Consider the following 15,588-nt stretch of genomic DNA (forward strand, 5'->3'; position numbering starts at 1 on the left):
AGGATAGGCGTGAAAGTGACATAAGAGATTAGACATGAAGCGTCTTCTGCTGGAAGCAACTGTTGGGTTTTCATTCCGAAGGGAATGCAACCTAAGCTCGTTATGATTTACGTAATGAAGCGATGGACGCTCGCTGCGAGACAATAGACTGCGATATTCTATTAAAATCGCAGGAAAACAAGAAATTACTAATCCAACATCTCCGGCATCACACCCCACCTAACCTCAAAGACAGGTGAATGTCCAAGGAGCCTCGAAGAAGACCGCAAATTTCGGTTCGCGCAAGATTTGTCAGATGATGAAATCCATAAGCTGATTACAATTAATCGAGAAAAGACGGAGACGTCCAACTCCAGTCAAAGATGTATAGTATAATTGGTAAGAATTTAAACATACGTACGCCCTGCTCAGCCTTCTCCATGGGGTTGAACGAGTGCCTTCTTTTTATGCCGTACAAAAACGCTGGTCGTTTACGGGAAATTACGACAGGACAAGAAAAGCACTCGAAGGTGTACAGCCTGCGTAAGCACTGGTTCTCAAGATACACAGACTACATAAAGAACCTTCAAAAAAGTTTGGAAAAAAGTTTTCCTAAGACAATGCATGTATACAGAGTATTCAGCATCGGAACGAAAGACTTCTACAGAGATCTAAAACTATATTTTGCTGTGCAAAAGAAAAAACGGAGTGTCGGTATAGACAATCTTTCCTTAGAAGAGCTGCAGTTACTTTATACAATGCCAAAGGATGTCATGAAGCTTACTCCGTTTCTCTTAACTGCTGCACTGCCTATGGCCAACTACGTCGTTTTGCCCATAGGGTATTACTTTCCAAGAATATTCTTAACTTCACAGTTTTGGGACCTTCAACAGAGACTGGACTTTGCGCTGTTGGATCACAAGTATCGACTAAAACATAACAAGCCTCTGTTCAGATGTGTGCAAGCTAGTCTAAATAAAATAGATGATCAGGTATTAAGGGAAAAATGGAACGAAGTGATAGCTACTTTGGGTGCAGGCAGACATCCTGCTACCCAAGATATTATTGAATGTAAAGTATTGTTCGAGGAAGCACCTTACTCGCTCAAATCGCTCCGAAGAAAACACCTGGTACTATGCTAACATAATGCAGTTTTAGGTTTTAAAATTGCATATTAAGGTGTCATTTTTCAAATTTTTACTACCATACTTTTTCTTCCAGAGGGAGTTATTGGCGATCCACAAAATGACCAGGTGGCTACCGTACAAAAGACAAAGGCTGTTGGACAAAGGGATGCTAATTAAGAGAATGGACCAAGCTATAGAAGCCGGTGGTGGGGTGCACAAGATGCCAAGTGATGCTCTGCGATGGGTCAGTAGCTGCAGCTAATAATGATGAAGTGCCCATTCATCTTCGATCCGCGATTTTAATTTAACATAATGTACATTACATTTTTTTTTATTATAGGCGTTATTCTTCAGAGGATTGAACCCTGTAAACATGTCAACGGATGATATGCGAAACTGGCTCAGTAGCTGGCTCACAGTGTCATCGACTGTGGAAAAAAAAAATATTTCATTACTCCTGCACTGTCCAATACTGTTAGCTTATAATCACGAGACAAACTGGACACTACTGTATTATTAGCCAGGAATACGAAATTTTTCTACCATTGAAATTTTTCTACTTCTATAAAATTTTTAATATAAAGCAGGGTTGATGTGATGGAATATCTAGCAGGATTGTAAAGTCTGAATATAGGTAGATACATATTTTACAAAAAATTGTGTAACAGTATTCACGATATAAGTGCTGCTTGACCTACACTTTTTGTCCCAAAAAATAGGATTGTTGAATGCTAACGCTCACTTGAAAGTTGATTGACAAATTACACTTTTCGGTAGTACACAAGAATTTCTACAAATAACATACAATGAAGCAATGCTAAATTTATACTTACCGGAGTTAATATATCAAAGTTTGCAAGCGAGCTTCCTATGCTTCTTCTAATAATTATTTCGAGTATTACTGCTGCAATAGAAAATGCTCGTTGTTTGACAATACAAAGTACAAAATAGAATTGATATGTTTCAGTATATAATTCTACGATGCATCACAACCGAATAATTTAGTTAAATAGATGAAACACTATCATGGTAAGAAAATAAAAGATAATGTGTATATATTTATTTATATGCATATGTATACATATAAGAATATATATATTTATTGCCAAATATCTTTATTGTGTACTTATTTATACATAAATTACAAATTAGAAAATATATTGCTTTGCAACAATAATTACATAATTTTGAACGTATAGGCTATTTACCGCTATTACATTCGTTATATTCAATTTTCAAATATCACAGATTGAGCAGTTACTCTCTGGGAGGACAAGCTACGTGTTATATCAAAATATCAATAAAATTTCATTAACAATTAAATTCATCATATCATTTACAAAGTAACATGTTCGTCAATGCAGTGGAAAATAATTAGACTACTCTTTGGAAAAAATTCCAAGATCACTGATGATTGATTCTGGCATACAATCCCTTATAATTAATGAGATTATCATTAACTGATACAAAATTTTGACAATTGATTTGATGAAAACTTCCCCCAGACAGTATCATCAGAGGTAAACATTGGTAGACAAAAATTGGCAATTAACTAATCAATCGGGATATAAGCAGGTAGCGGACCAAGGGGAATTCTTTTAGGGCAACTATCTACTTCAATACAATCATCGTTGTTTTCATTGATGGTCACTTCATTACTATCATTAGCTTTGTGTAGTCCTTCATTATTGCCTGGCATTTCAGCAATTTTGACACTCTTCATAATTTGAACACTATTAAGAATTTTTTTCCTTTTTTTTTCTATATCCCCTCTTGAGCTACCTGCTTCATCATAATATCGTTTTCTATCTTCAGTACACAAGGAATGTACGCCAGTCGATTCAGATTTGCTTATTTTTTTTCTGGTAACTACTTTTCTTTGGAAAGACTTGTTCAATTGTTTACATTCGGTTGAACTGGACTTGTGAGGGTAAGGACAATACTTACCTTTCGCACAGATTCCCGATCTCTCAAACTCCGGACATACGTACACGTGGCGCTGTTTACACTGTGCAAGAAATTTTTTTCCAGAAACGATAATGTGAGTCTTACTATTTACATTACAATCCATCTCTGTCTTTCCTAGCATTGACCAATGATCAAAATGTCGGTTTCAAAAAATTTGCAGACAACAGAAAAGAAGAAAAGTATCATTTGAACTACCTGTATTAGGAAAATCTCTGAGCAAGAATAATGTCAGAACATGTGAAATCGAGTTTAAATGAAAAGAAGAGTGTATGAGAATATGGAGTTATTTGTATGATTGAAGAGCTAGTTAGTAAGTCTCAAATACAAAGACATGTTATACATAAGTTTTTACTTTTTCGCTAGCCAATTTCAAAATCATTAAACAAACTCACCTTGTTGGCTTCGACGCAGTACCCTCGCAGAAACTGTGTACATATTGGCGTGTTGGGCGAAACCTTGACGTGAAGATAAGGGCATTGATCACGATTGCAGCAACCCTCCAGAAAATATTTACAAGTAGGCATCTTTTCAGGGCAGACGGCGTGCGACATCTGACAGTTATCTAGCAAGCATTTCCCCTGCAGAAAACTAAAGCCACGATTAAATTTCAGCTAGTATCAAAAGGAATGGGGTCTTGATAGTAAAGTACTTATGACAATTTTGTTGCAAAGTATTGTTCCGTTAACTTATAATGTGCGAAACAATGAAGAAACAAAAAATATTGTATGTATGATGATTTGACAAGCAAACTGAGAGACGATAGTAAAACTGGCGAAATGTTATAAAAATAAACACAGTTCGAAAAAACGAAATAGAAAAAAAAAATTAATTTACTTTCTACAAAGTGCAACTTGTTTCTTGTCGTGCAGTCTAGGACAGGTACTCTTCACCTGACCGGCACAATACCCAAACTTTTGGAATATCAAACAGGGCTGATTATTTTTACGCATCTTATTTCGCAAGATTTGTATACTCCGCTGCTTCACTTTGGTACTGAAAGTAAAGTATAGTAGGTTAGGTATCTTTTTTATGAAAATCCATTAGAGCAAAAAGTTCCATCATTAATTACAATTACCTAATGCTGCGTTTAGTGTGTGCTCTCACTAAAACATTGGGTGCTCTTTCTACAAAAGTCATACCGCCAATATCGACTCGGGACACTGGATTGGGGCACTTTAAATTTCCAGAGTTATTCGCAGACGTGCACAACCTACGGAGTTTCTTACCATTGCTAGCCATTACAAATCGATCACCTTTAACGTTTATTACACAACGTTTTCCTGAAATAATTTCATGAGCAAGTGAAAAAAACAATAGTTAAAAAAAATGTTAGTCAATACATAATGGGAGCTGAATTCACTATATCTATATCTAATTTCACACATTTCAATCAAATGTCAGAAGTTTCACTTAAAACAAAAACATGCAATAAAGAAGAATTGCAATGATTTTTATACTCTTTGATGGTTGTGGATCATTAAGGCTGCGAACCAGTTGGTTTCTTGAAGATTTGTATAATATTCCACCAATCCGCACTAAACCAGTCATAGAACCTCTGAAAAGAGATAATTTGTAGAAATATGAACGCTAAAAATGAACCGTTTAAAAAATTAGCAAGCACTTACGATGCCTTCTTATTGGCAAGTTTCGTGCTACTTTTACCAATAGACAATCTCCTCCTGACTTTTTGAAGATGAGTGCGATCGATTTTGTATTTATTCAACCCAGCTTGACGACCTTTGAGATTTCGTGGAACTGCACTTGAGGTACCATTTAAATTCACACGTTCAATGACTAGTTTGTATTTAGTGGCGAACATAGTTTTCCTCAAATTAGAGTTAGACAGCCTTCTGGCTTTCCCTGGATTTAAGGGTGAAATCGCAGGTCCCGATTTACTACATCTTTTTACCCTCACAAGTTTTCTTCGGGACAGTAATACTAAATTGGAATTGCTTAATCTCTTTGCTCCCAGATTTAGCGTAGGATTAATTTTAACTAGTTTCGTTTTTGATTGATCTATAAAATTAATATCGCCTTCAGGCGTCTTCAAATCTAAATTGGATTTCTGCATCCGATTTGCTGAATTTTCTGGTTTCTCTTTAACAGCTGAAAGTTCTTTCATTAATCTTGGATTGACGTGAACAGAGGATTTCACTTTGGATTCATAAACTGAATTTTGTCGAACAACTACACGGCCACAAGACGTCTCATCAAAACTTTGTGTAGCAAAGTTTCTAATCATGTTTGGATTAACGTAAACTAATGGCTTTGCTCCCATTCTAGGATTAATATGAATCCCAGGTAATTTTGGTTTGAAGTTAGGATTCACATGAACTCTTCCTGACGGCAACGACTGCTTGATGTAACTATATTTGCTATGGTTATGTCTTTCCATTGCACACGCAGGGTGAGGTTGATATGAGAATTTTGTATCCTCCCGCTTGGCAAGTGAAGTATCATTGATCCTCATTTTTTTATGTTGCTCTATCAGCCCTAAAATCAAAACAACAGAAAGATTCAATGCTCAGAGATATCCTGAGTTTAGAAAAATTTCGATTTTTGTCACGCAAGATTTACCGAATGGAAACATGACAGAGACCAGTGAAATATCGATATGAAAAACATGCCTACAACTACCAGCAGTAAGAAAAGCTAGTTGCGAAAGTATTTTTGCACATGTGTACAGTATCAATTAGTCATTTCGACGAGATATCTGGGGTAGTAAAATCCACCGTTTAAATGACGAGCGGATAAGATTGTCGGAATGTTTTAATGGCAGTGAGTCATGGACAACAAATCACGGTAACGAGTTTCTACTACGTCGTAGTTGCACTTACAAGTCAGGTTAGAAAGTTCAATATGAAGATTCCCTTCCATAATGACCCCAAGTGTCATAAAACAGTGTTTTAAGTACCAAAGTTATTCTCTACTTAAAATTAGTGTAACCACGAAGTAAAAGAAACGATATTTGGTTTAATTTTTAACAATTCACACGTAAGGACACAGTACAACTTTTCCTTGGCACACGTAACGAAAAGTGACAGAATACTCGATCACGAAAGCTGGAAACAGTGGAACGTTACATTTAACATGGCGGACAGGCGTGCGTTGCGTGCGCGTGTGTACGTCAGAAAAGGAGAAGGGACGAAGGCTGCGATTTATTGTACTATTTTTATTCGAATCAGCATAGACAACGTAGTACGCAGTAGCGTACGCTTCGTACTCCCACCAATCGGAAGACATAACAGGTGATTTCACAGTTGTTCGATTTGAAGTGGATTCGAAGTCGTGAGTGGTTAGGAAACAGATGAAAGTCGCCGCGGTGTAAACAGCGTTCGATAATGTTAGAAGGGGTGAAACACGTTGTTTTAGTCTTATCCGGAAAAGGTGGTGTCGGGAAATCTACGGTCAGCACTCAGTTGGCGTTGACACTGAAGGAGGCGGGCTTCAAGGTAAATATTCACTTACTAAATCGTTGACGAGGTTATGTACCAACAACTGTCACGTATTTCAGGTCGGTTTACTGGACGTTGACTTATGCGGCCCTAGCATCCCTTATTTGTTGAATTTGGAGGGAAAGGATGTCCACCAGTCGACCAAGGGGTAAAGCGTCACTTTGATAAATTCCCAGAAAACAATAAAACATTAAATTGACTACACGTATCTTATATCGCTGCCACACGTAATTTTGATATTGGATACAATTAAGTACTTTTGCAGAAAATGTCCGATTTAAGTCTTTCACGCCAAGTTTAAATATTCGTAAACACTTTAGATGGGTTCCAGTTTACGCAGACGAGGAACAAAAGTTGGCGGTCATGTCCATAGGGTTTTTGTTGAAAAATCGAAACGACGGGGTTGTTTGGAGGGGACCTAAAAAAACTGGCATGATCAAGCAGTTTTTGACTGATGTCGTATGGGAGGATATAGATTATCTGATTATCGACACGCCACCGGGAACATCGGACGAACACATCACAGTTATGGAAAACTTAAGGTAAATATGTTGACAGGTGACTTGCACATATTTGTTGAAACGGTATTAAGCCTCTTTAAAGAGACGAATATTTGGCTTCTACTTCGAGTAGATCTTCACTAAATTTTCTTTTCACGGTATAATTTTTCATTGTCATCTTTACCTGGTAAATTCTTGCTTGAATGACAATTTTTGGCTATGGTTCAAACCTTTGTTTGTTTATAGGGTATAATTGCACTTCAGTGAGCACAGAGGCGATAAATATATTTGTATATGTATAATCACGAGTAAGGGAATCACATGTCTATTAGTAACAGTCACATGTGCCGATGATAAATCATGTGATAGACTCTTGGAAACATAACACACAGATAAGCTTCACACTGATTGCCAGAGTATGGTTACGACATATAGTGCCGTAACAGTTACTGAAACTACTTAGCCTTTTTATTTCTGACAATCATTTTTGTTTTGTGACAATTTTGCAAATGACACCAATGTTTGGTGATTATCTTACTGAATAATTTATTATCTTTACGTGACATTTTCTTACAGATCTGTCAAATGCGACGGTGCTGTTATAGTAACCACACCTCAAGCAGTAGCTGTAGATGACGTTCTTCGTGAAGTTACATTTTGCCGAAAGACTGGTATCCCAATTATTGGAATTGTAGAAAACATGAGTGGCTTTGTGTGCCCAACTTGTTCAGTGAGTGAAAACACAGTCGATTTGTTTAGTTAGATACATTTTTTCAACATGCTTCTTGTAATTGCAATATATTTCCTCTGTTTCATAGGAGTGCACAAATATATTTTCATCGGGCGGTGGACAAGCCCTAGCAGAAATGGTTAAGGTTCCATTTTTAGGCAGAATCCCAATCGATCCGGCAGTTGGTAAGCTGGCAGATAAGGGCCAAAGTATTTTGGTAACACTTCCTGATAGTGAGCTTGCTCGAATTTTTCGGAGATTAATTGAGCAGATCACCAGGAGTAAAGAAGCTTAAAGTCTTATTGAATCAAGTCAAATTTGGTCTCTTCAAAGTGAATTCGCAGCTGGCCAGGCTTGTGATTCTGAGAAAGTTATTGTTATGCAGGGCTGTTGAACATTCATTTTTTTTTACCTAGCGAATTTTTTTTTGTACATGCTTTATTTCTTGTCTGATGCGATGCATAAAAATACATGTCGACCTTTACAGAGATAATGAATGAACGCATTGACGAACTTTCACCAAGTATTGCAATATATTTTAATGATGTAAATATTTGATAAATGTGCCTTTGAACGTTATGTGATTTAGTTCATCCATCAGATATCACGACTGTGTTGGTTCAATCGTTACCTAGAGTTGGGTTATCGAAGGTCGTACATTTCCACAGAGGATTTCAGCACAAAGTTATGCGTACTTGTACCATATGACTTACAATATAGGTACATATAATATATATGTAGAAAGAAAGAGATGATAAAGAGGAAATGCATTCGTATTGACGTGTTTTGAAGAATAAATACAATACGTATTTCTATTACGAGTGTTTTTCGTTCCTGAGACACTGGCGGTCATGAACCAGTGGTGAACTATAAATAGTGGTAAGAAAATAGAAAAACAATTCTATTGTACCTTTAGCTTTTATTACTGATACAAATTATTAACCCAATTTTTGTGTAGCTAGAAGAAAGTTCAAATGCATCTAGGTTTTGGTTCTACAACTTATTCAACTCTTTCAAAAATTGAGGATTTTTAGAGCTTTATAAAACCGTAAATTAGGTTAGAAAAAAACACGTTACTTATTTCCCCATCCCCAAAGACCCTTGACAAATCCGGTAAGCCCAGCTTGGCCTGCCTTTTTGCCTTGATCACCCAATTTATCCGACAAATCAGGGAACTCTGCAAGATTAAAAGCTAGGTCAAAGAACAACGGTTTGCATGGGATGCTTCGCATGGATGGCGGAAGTTTATAAACGTTCGGTTGTTTAGTGAGCAATGAAGGATCCTCTCTGTACTCATGCAGACGTTCATAAAGGGGTTTCTTGCTTCTAGTCTGCTTACTTGTACCAGGTTCTTCCTCCTGGTCTTCCTCAAGAACGCTATGAGCGTGTGCCGCATACTGAGCTCCTTCAATGAGAGTCTCCAATTTCTGTAGATCATTTTTCAACTCCTCAGGTAGGACAAACGGATTGCGAAGCGCATCTTTAGCATGTTGAGATGACCTTTGGTACAGGGCCATTGCTTCTCGCCAACGGTGCAAGTTTGCCAATGATTGAGCCATGTAGAAGCATCTGAATGCTCGATATCCCTTAGTTTTTGTGTCTTGTTCTTTCTGATAATCCTCATCTTCCTGAAGCTGTGAAATTTCTACAAGGTTATGCAAAGCTGCCTCGTACAATCTCACTATATCTTGTGGTTTCGCCTTCTCAGACTCCTGAGCTATTTTTATTAAAGCTAAATTTCTCTCCAAAGTTCTCGACAGTTTGATGTATTGCAAATAGGTGACCAAATGTTGCAGCGGATTGTTTTTATCTGTGTCACGATTTTTCAACTCAGCTTTGAAGTCCTCTCTTACTGTCGCAATCGCATCCTTGCAATCTATGAGATGTGCTTCGAGTAAATCAATCTTTGCTTGATTATTAGCTGCCTTGGCTAGCGCTTGATTCAATCTCGAGTCAGCTATGAGCAATCCAGCAGCTCTGGGCGGAACTGTACCGCAACTTTTACCACGCCATGTCACTTCCTCAGCATTTGATTGTTTGCTACGTGTTTGAGCCATCAATGAATCCAGACTGGCCAATAATTCACCACTAAGTTGTCCTCTCATCTGCATCAGGTCGTCTATCGCTGAAGTATCGCCAATGTTGTAGGCGCAATATCTTAAACTAGGTGCTAGCTCCTCAACCCTGGCTTTATAAATCACTTGCTCGAGGTCTGGCAAGGCTGAAGCCAACTTTTCGTAGACAACTTGAGCTTTCTTCAGGTTTTCCATCGCTGGTTTCCACAGTTGCAGCTCGAAATGTAGAGAACCGTGCATCCATGCAACGTAGGCTTGTGCCTCCAGCTTGGTACGTGCGTCACAATTTACACTCTAGTTACAAAAAGAATACATATGATGATGAGGAGCAATTAAGGAAATGTAGTTATCCAAATCATAAATCAAAATCGCGAAAATTTTCGAGCCCTCACCTCTATCAATTCTTGCAACTGCAGAGAGTAGGTCGCAGCTTTTCTTAATCTAGAAACTAAATGAAATTTCTTTCTGGGCTCGGTATTAGACTCTTGACGCAGCTGCATAGCGTAACTCCATGCTCGTTCTGCCATTGTCAATGGTACTTGTAAAAATTTGTCGTCGCTGACCATGGCTGGCATGACATCGCGCCGTTTGAAGTGGCGCCTGTCACCCTGTGGCACTTTGAGAACCTTGCGCAGTCTCCGTAATCGGCGAGAACAATACCCTCGGTAGCGTTGGTAATCGCCATGACGCAGGCCGTGCTGTTGCTGTGCATCTTTGATTATCTTCAATACTAAATTTCTTGCGTCAGGAATGACTATAGAGTGAATCACACAAGTAGGAACTGGGAACTACTCAAAGAAAGTACTTGACATAAATCGAATCACGTCACGAGTGAAATGTAATTTAACTCAATTCAATTGATGTAAGTAAATAATGTAGCCATGAAAAACTTACGACTAGTCATATTAGAACGTTGTAAGTCAATTGGTTTGCTCATTGGATAGGTTAGAGTTCGCTGTCACATATGGTGGGAACCTTTCGCCGCAAAGTTGTCGAGTATACTTGGCAACAATTGAAACGTAAAAAAGGATACTTTCTAGGGAATATAGTCTCTCGTCGCTCGAAATTTCCTCATCTTGATGCTCAACATTTTCCTCCGTTGCCTCACAATTTGCTTCTTGAACCACCATCTTTTACTTCAAGCCGCAAAAGATGGCAATACGAAATCACTCATCCTGCCAACTTCACATTGCGCAGACTCGAGAACGGGACACGTTGCACTTTTGTTGACATTTTCACGCCTGTGTTTTCATAGGAAGAAGCAACGGAAACGGCACAGCGATTGGAAGATCGCGTAATTCCCGCCATCTTTGTTTATTCTTCGAACGTTTGTACTGTTTGGTTCAGGTATGAAGAAAATCATTCGAAAAAAGTATTCCGCCGTTTCCAGGTAATCCAATTTCAAAATACAAATGCGGCTTAGTTCAGTATGATTATTACCGGTAGTGCTAGTCCTTCGTCGATCCTCCGAGTAAAAAGTGTAGAAGGCAATCAAAATCTCTAGCAATATTGGCGGTACAATGCGAATAGATTGAAAGGCTCGTCTTTGATTTTGCCCAAACTGTCATTGTTGTAAAATTATTTAATTCGAACATTACAATAATTTTCCGGAAAAGATAGATATTCAGAATCAAATTTAATTAAATAGTAGTCTTCAATTTTTTGCTACCGCAAAGGTAGCATTTGTTTTTTTCCAAGTTGAAATTGATAATTCATTGCGGGTGTTTTGCTTATTAATTAATACATAATAAGATCAGTTACAATGTTAATTAGTGAAACCCAGTGTTGCGAGTACGATCGGCTTAATTAAATTTGTAAAAATCGTATAATCCACACGGCAACGTAATTAAAATGACGCTGGCCATGTTGGAACTGAATGCCGGAATCTGTCGAGAACGAAACGCAAGTACGGCAATTATTTCATTATTTTTGCTATGTGTGTCCTGATTGATTTTATAGAACTGCATTATTGTTTTAAAAATTGTAATACATAAAGTTCAAACCGTGTCTAGAAATTTCTAATTTTTTATAGATTGCGAAATTAAACCGACATTTAAGAAGCGCATACCATTTTGTTTAGTTTACAATCGTACCTCAAAGCTGGCCCTAGGATTAGCTGTAAGGTTTAAATATGGCAGTGTGTGGGATTTGAAAAAAATATACACTATATATATTATCGTAACATAAAGATTTAGTATTATTCTAAACGTTTAATCCTCAAGTCATACAACGTTCTTAAACAACTACATATATGTTATACTTAATCACTAGAATGACTTAAATACGGAATACAAAAAAAAAAAAAAAAAATGGAGAATTAATGACAAACGGAGTAACGGTACAAAAATAATACAATTTAGAGGGAAGAAGAGAGGACCCTCGCATAATGGCACATACCACACAACATCTTCTAAACGCAAACTTCAGATCGAGATAATAAGAGAGAAAGAGAAACCCTACACATAACCGGATGTCCCAGTTTCTTTCTCGTAATCAGTCGTACATAACTGTCCAACAAAGAAATGTAACAGTCTTATATTCTTCTTGCAACACAAGAAAGTCTTTGGAGTTAGGTAACAATCTGAGTATACATTTACTTTAGTCCACTTCTTCCATCCTTGATGCCTCCTCGGCGTCACCTTCCAGAGGTGGAACTTCACTATCCATTTTCTCTTCCTCGCCAGTCAAAGTTTCATCCTCATCAAATCCTAAACCAAGTTTTATCATCCTGTGGATTCTAGAAGCATGGACTTGCGGATCTTCCAGACCAAATCCGGAGGCAAGAAGTGAAGTTTCAAACAGCAGCATGACCAGATCCTTGACTGCTTTATCATTTTTGTCCGCATCGGCCTTTTGTCTCAACGACTCAATGATGGGATGATCGGGGTTGATTTCCAAGTGCTTTTTAGCCGCCATGTATCCCATGGTTGACGTATCTCGAAGAGCCTGCGCCTTCATTATACGTTCCATGTTCGCCGTCCACCCGTATTGCGAGGTAACAATACAGCACGGAGAGTCGACCAGCCTGTTTGAGATCACGACTTTCTCTACCTTCTTGTCGAGGATGTCTTTCATGATTTTGCATAAGTTTTCAAATTTCACCTTGTCGTCCTCGCGTTTCTTTTTTTCCTCCTCATCTTCCGGGAGCTCCAGGCCCTCCTTGGTGACAGAGACTAACTGTTTGCCGTCGTATTCCTTCATTTGTTGTACGACGTACTCATCGATCGGCTCTGTCATATAAATAACCTCGAATCCTCGCTTCTTCACTCGTTCAACGAACGAGCTATTGGCGACTTGGTCTTTGCTCTCGCCAGTAATGTAGTAAATGTGTTTTTGGTTTTCCTTCATACGTCCCACATAGTCCTTTAGCGAGCAAGCCTCATCACCCGATGCCGATGTGTGATAGCGGAGGAGGTCCGACAGCTTCTTCCTGTTTTGGCTGTCCTCGTGAATACCCAATTTCAAGTTCTTGCTGAACTGCTCGTAGCATTTCTTGTAATTCTCTTTATCCTCCGTTAGCTCTTCAAACAACTCAAGGCATTTCTTGACAAGATTCTTCCGTATCACCTTGAGAATCTTATTCTGCTGCAACATTTCACGCGAAATGTTTAGCGGAAGATCTTCGCTATCCACAACACCCTTTATGAAGTTCAGGTACTCAGGAATCAAATCTTCGCAGTTGTCCATGATAAAAACTCTTCTTACATATAGTTTGATGTTGTTCTTCTTCTTCTTGTTCTCAAACAAATCGAATGGCGCCCTGCGAGGGATGAAAAGTAAGGCACGGAACTCAAGCTGGCCTTCAACCGAAAAGTGTTTTACAGCCAAATGATCTTCCCAATCATTGGTAAGGCTCTTATAAAATTCTCCATACTCTTCCTGGCTAATATCATCAGGATTTCTGGTCCATATTGGCTTGGTTTTGTTCAGTTCTTCATCCTCCGTGTACTTCTCCTTTATAGTTTTCTTCTTTTTCTTCTTCTCATCCTTGGTCTTATTCTCTTCATCTTCGTCGTCGCCAATGTCTTCAATCTTGGGCTTGTCATCCTCGTTCTCGCCGTCCTTGGCCGGCTCATCTTCCTCATCCTCGCTGAGCTCCTTGTCCCTTTCCTTCTCGACAACAAGTTTTATCGGATAGCCTATAAATTGAGAGTGTTTCTTTACAATCTCCTTGATCTTCGACTCTTCCAAGTATTCCGCTTGGTCCTCCTTGATGTGCAGTACAATCTTAGTTCCTCGTCCCAGTGGCTCTCCATTGTCCAGGCGAACTGTGAAAGATCCACCTGCCGAAGACTCCCACAGGTACTGTTCATCATCGTTATGTTTCGAGGTGACAGTTACTTTGTCCGCAACCAGGTAAGCCGAGTAGAAACCAACTCCAAATTGACCAATCATCGAGATATCGGCACCAGCCTGCAAAGCTTCCATGAATGCCTTGGTTCCAGATTTTGCAATCGTTCCCAAATTGTTCACCAGGTCAGCTTTGGTCATGCCGATTCCCCTGTGCAGATAAAATTCAATATGAATGTGATTGTTGAGTTATTTTTCCGAAAAAGTTCATCCATTTTAAACTGTAGTAATTTGCAATTAATGCAAATCGTCAACAAGCGTGATTATTAAAAATTGCGTGCTGCGTTAATTTTTTCAACAAAATTCATCTAGTTTAAAACAATGGCAATTTAAATTAATAGAAATGTTTGGTCAGTCTTATTGTTAGACGAAGGCAATGAACTTAGATGGATACTTACGAGTCGATTATTGTCAGGGTGCGATCATTTTTGTTAGGTATTATCTTGATGAACAAGTCCTTGCAGCTCTCGAGTTTTGATGGATCGGTCAGAGATTCGTAACGGATTTTATCCAGAGCCTGAAATTAAAGAGAAAGAAAAAACGTATAAATTTCAGGTGTTCAATGTTCGTTGCCAGAGGATGTCAAATTCAATAACGATCGGCAAACTCGCCCAAGTGAGTTAAAAAAATGTCAGCAAAATAGAAGAAAAAAAAAAAAAAAAAATAAATACATAAATAATAAAACAATCAACTTACATCAGAGCTGTTCGAGATTAATTCTCGGATGAAGATTTCCTTGTTCGAATAAAAGGTGTTGATGATCAAGCTCATAAGCTGAGCAATTTCAGCCTGAAAGGCGAAGGTCTCGACCTCGCCATTTTCAACGATGGCTACGTCCTCCGGCATTGCGTCTTGCTTTTCAATTACCGAAAATACTGTATGAAAGTTCGCACCGAAATTCAAAAGTCAATTGAAAACACGTAGAGCAATATCGCTTTGCACCTATTAGACGATAGCTTTTCTCTCGAGTATGCGATAAATTCGAACTCCGTTGAAATTTCGTGAAATACTTCAAACGCTTCCGTCGACCGTTACGGCTCGCTGTCAGTTTGAGATTATTGAATGCCGCCGCGCTGCGTCTGGTTTTATTGAACTGTGAACGTTCCAGAAACTACGGCCCGGATGTTGCCGCGAATCTAGAACTTTCATCCCTTTGACCGTCCGAATCCCCCCCCGTTTACAACTTCGGACCATTTATGCTGACGGCTAATTTCGCGGACGATTTTACGCGAGCCAATTATTCCGAATGTCGGTTCGGAAAAGCTCTAATTTCGAAAAGTTTATTGATCTAGAGCTGATCGTTTGACTCACCGAGTTTCAGAGCGGCGCGCGTCTGTCGCAGCGGCGTGGATACGTCATCAGCTTCTAGAATTTTCGCCGTTGAATCAACACCAGGCTTTTCTT

At 38.6% G+C, this 15,588-nt stretch overlaps 5 protein-coding genes across 7 annotated transcripts; 2 read left to right on the forward strand and 3 right to left on the reverse strand.

Annotated features, from left to right (window-relative positions):
- Positions 1 to 288: 288 nt before the first annotated feature.
- Positions 289 to 2,488, forward strand: LOC107228245 (LETM1 domain-containing protein 1). The gene is made up of 3 exons (XM_015669635.2): positions 289 to 1,109; positions 1,201 to 1,350; positions 1,447 to 2,488. Exons 1-3 carry the CDS (start codon positions 363 to 365, stop codon positions 1,624 to 1,626), a joined length of 1,077 nt encoding a protein of 358 aa, XP_015525121.2. The 5' UTR covers positions 289 to 362; the 3' UTR covers positions 1,627 to 2,488.
- LOC107228241 (zinc finger CCCH domain-containing protein 3) lies at positions 2,205 to 6,140 on the reverse strand. The gene is made up of 7 exons (XM_015669626.2): positions 5,912 to 6,140; positions 4,700 to 5,567; positions 4,532 to 4,629; positions 4,150 to 4,354; positions 3,909 to 4,067; positions 3,467 to 3,662; positions 2,205 to 3,114 (listed from the first exon to the last, which is right to left on the reverse strand). Exons 1-7 carry the CDS (start codon positions 5,967 to 5,969, stop codon positions 2,659 to 2,661), a joined length of 2,040 nt encoding a protein of 679 aa, XP_015525112.2. The 5' UTR covers positions 5,970 to 6,140; the 3' UTR covers positions 2,205 to 2,658.
- Positions 6,141 to 6,221: 81 nt separating this feature from the next.
- Positions 6,222 to 8,820, forward strand: LOC107228243 (cytosolic Fe-S cluster assembly factor NUBP2 homolog). Its single transcript, XM_015669629.2, has 5 exons — positions 6,222 to 6,526; positions 6,589 to 6,677; positions 6,850 to 7,071; positions 7,606 to 7,759; positions 7,848 to 8,820. Exons 1-5 carry the CDS (start codon positions 6,416 to 6,418, stop codon positions 8,052 to 8,054), a joined length of 783 nt encoding a protein of 260 aa, XP_015525115.1. The 5' UTR covers positions 6,222 to 6,415; the 3' UTR covers positions 8,055 to 8,820.
- On the reverse strand, positions 8,659 to 11,027 carry LOC107228242 (signal recognition particle subunit SRP68). Of its 3 annotated transcripts, none has more exons than XM_015669628.2 (3): positions 10,868 to 11,027; positions 10,227 to 10,564; positions 8,659 to 10,128 (listed from the first exon to the last, which is right to left on the reverse strand). In XM_015669628.2, the coding sequence occupies exons 1-3, from the start codon at positions 10,962 to 10,964 to the stop codon at positions 8,833 to 8,835; spliced, it is 1,731 nt and encodes a 576-aa protein (XP_015525114.1). In that variant the 5' UTR covers positions 10,965 to 11,027; the 3' UTR covers positions 8,659 to 8,832. The 3 variants fall into 3 exon arrangements, with proteins under 3 accessions (XP_015525114.1, XP_046587923.1, XP_046587925.1); XM_046731967.1 differs by having other exon boundaries at positions 10,227 to 10,615; positions 10,868 to 11,021; XM_046731969.1 differs by having other exon boundaries at positions 10,227 to 10,588; positions 10,729 to 10,869.
- Positions 11,028 to 12,005: 978 nt separating this feature from the next.
- LOC107216461 (heat shock protein 83) lies at positions 12,006 to 15,245 on the reverse strand. The gene is made up of 3 exons (XM_015653653.2): positions 14,881 to 15,245; positions 14,583 to 14,701; positions 12,006 to 14,335 (listed from the first exon to the last, which is right to left on the reverse strand). The coding sequence occupies exons 1-3, from the start codon at positions 15,028 to 15,030 to the stop codon at positions 12,433 to 12,435; spliced, it is 2,172 nt and encodes a 723-aa protein (XP_015509139.1). The 5' UTR covers positions 15,031 to 15,245; the 3' UTR covers positions 12,006 to 12,432.
- Between the last annotated feature and the right edge of the window lie 343 nt (positions 15,246 to 15,588).

This window comes from Neodiprion lecontei, chromosome 2, assembly GCF_021901455.1.
Source record: "Neodiprion lecontei isolate iyNeoLeco1 chromosome 2, iyNeoLeco1.1, whole genome shotgun sequence".
Classification (NCBI taxonomy): domain Eukaryota; kingdom Metazoa; phylum Arthropoda; class Insecta; order Hymenoptera; family Diprionidae; genus Neodiprion; species Neodiprion lecontei.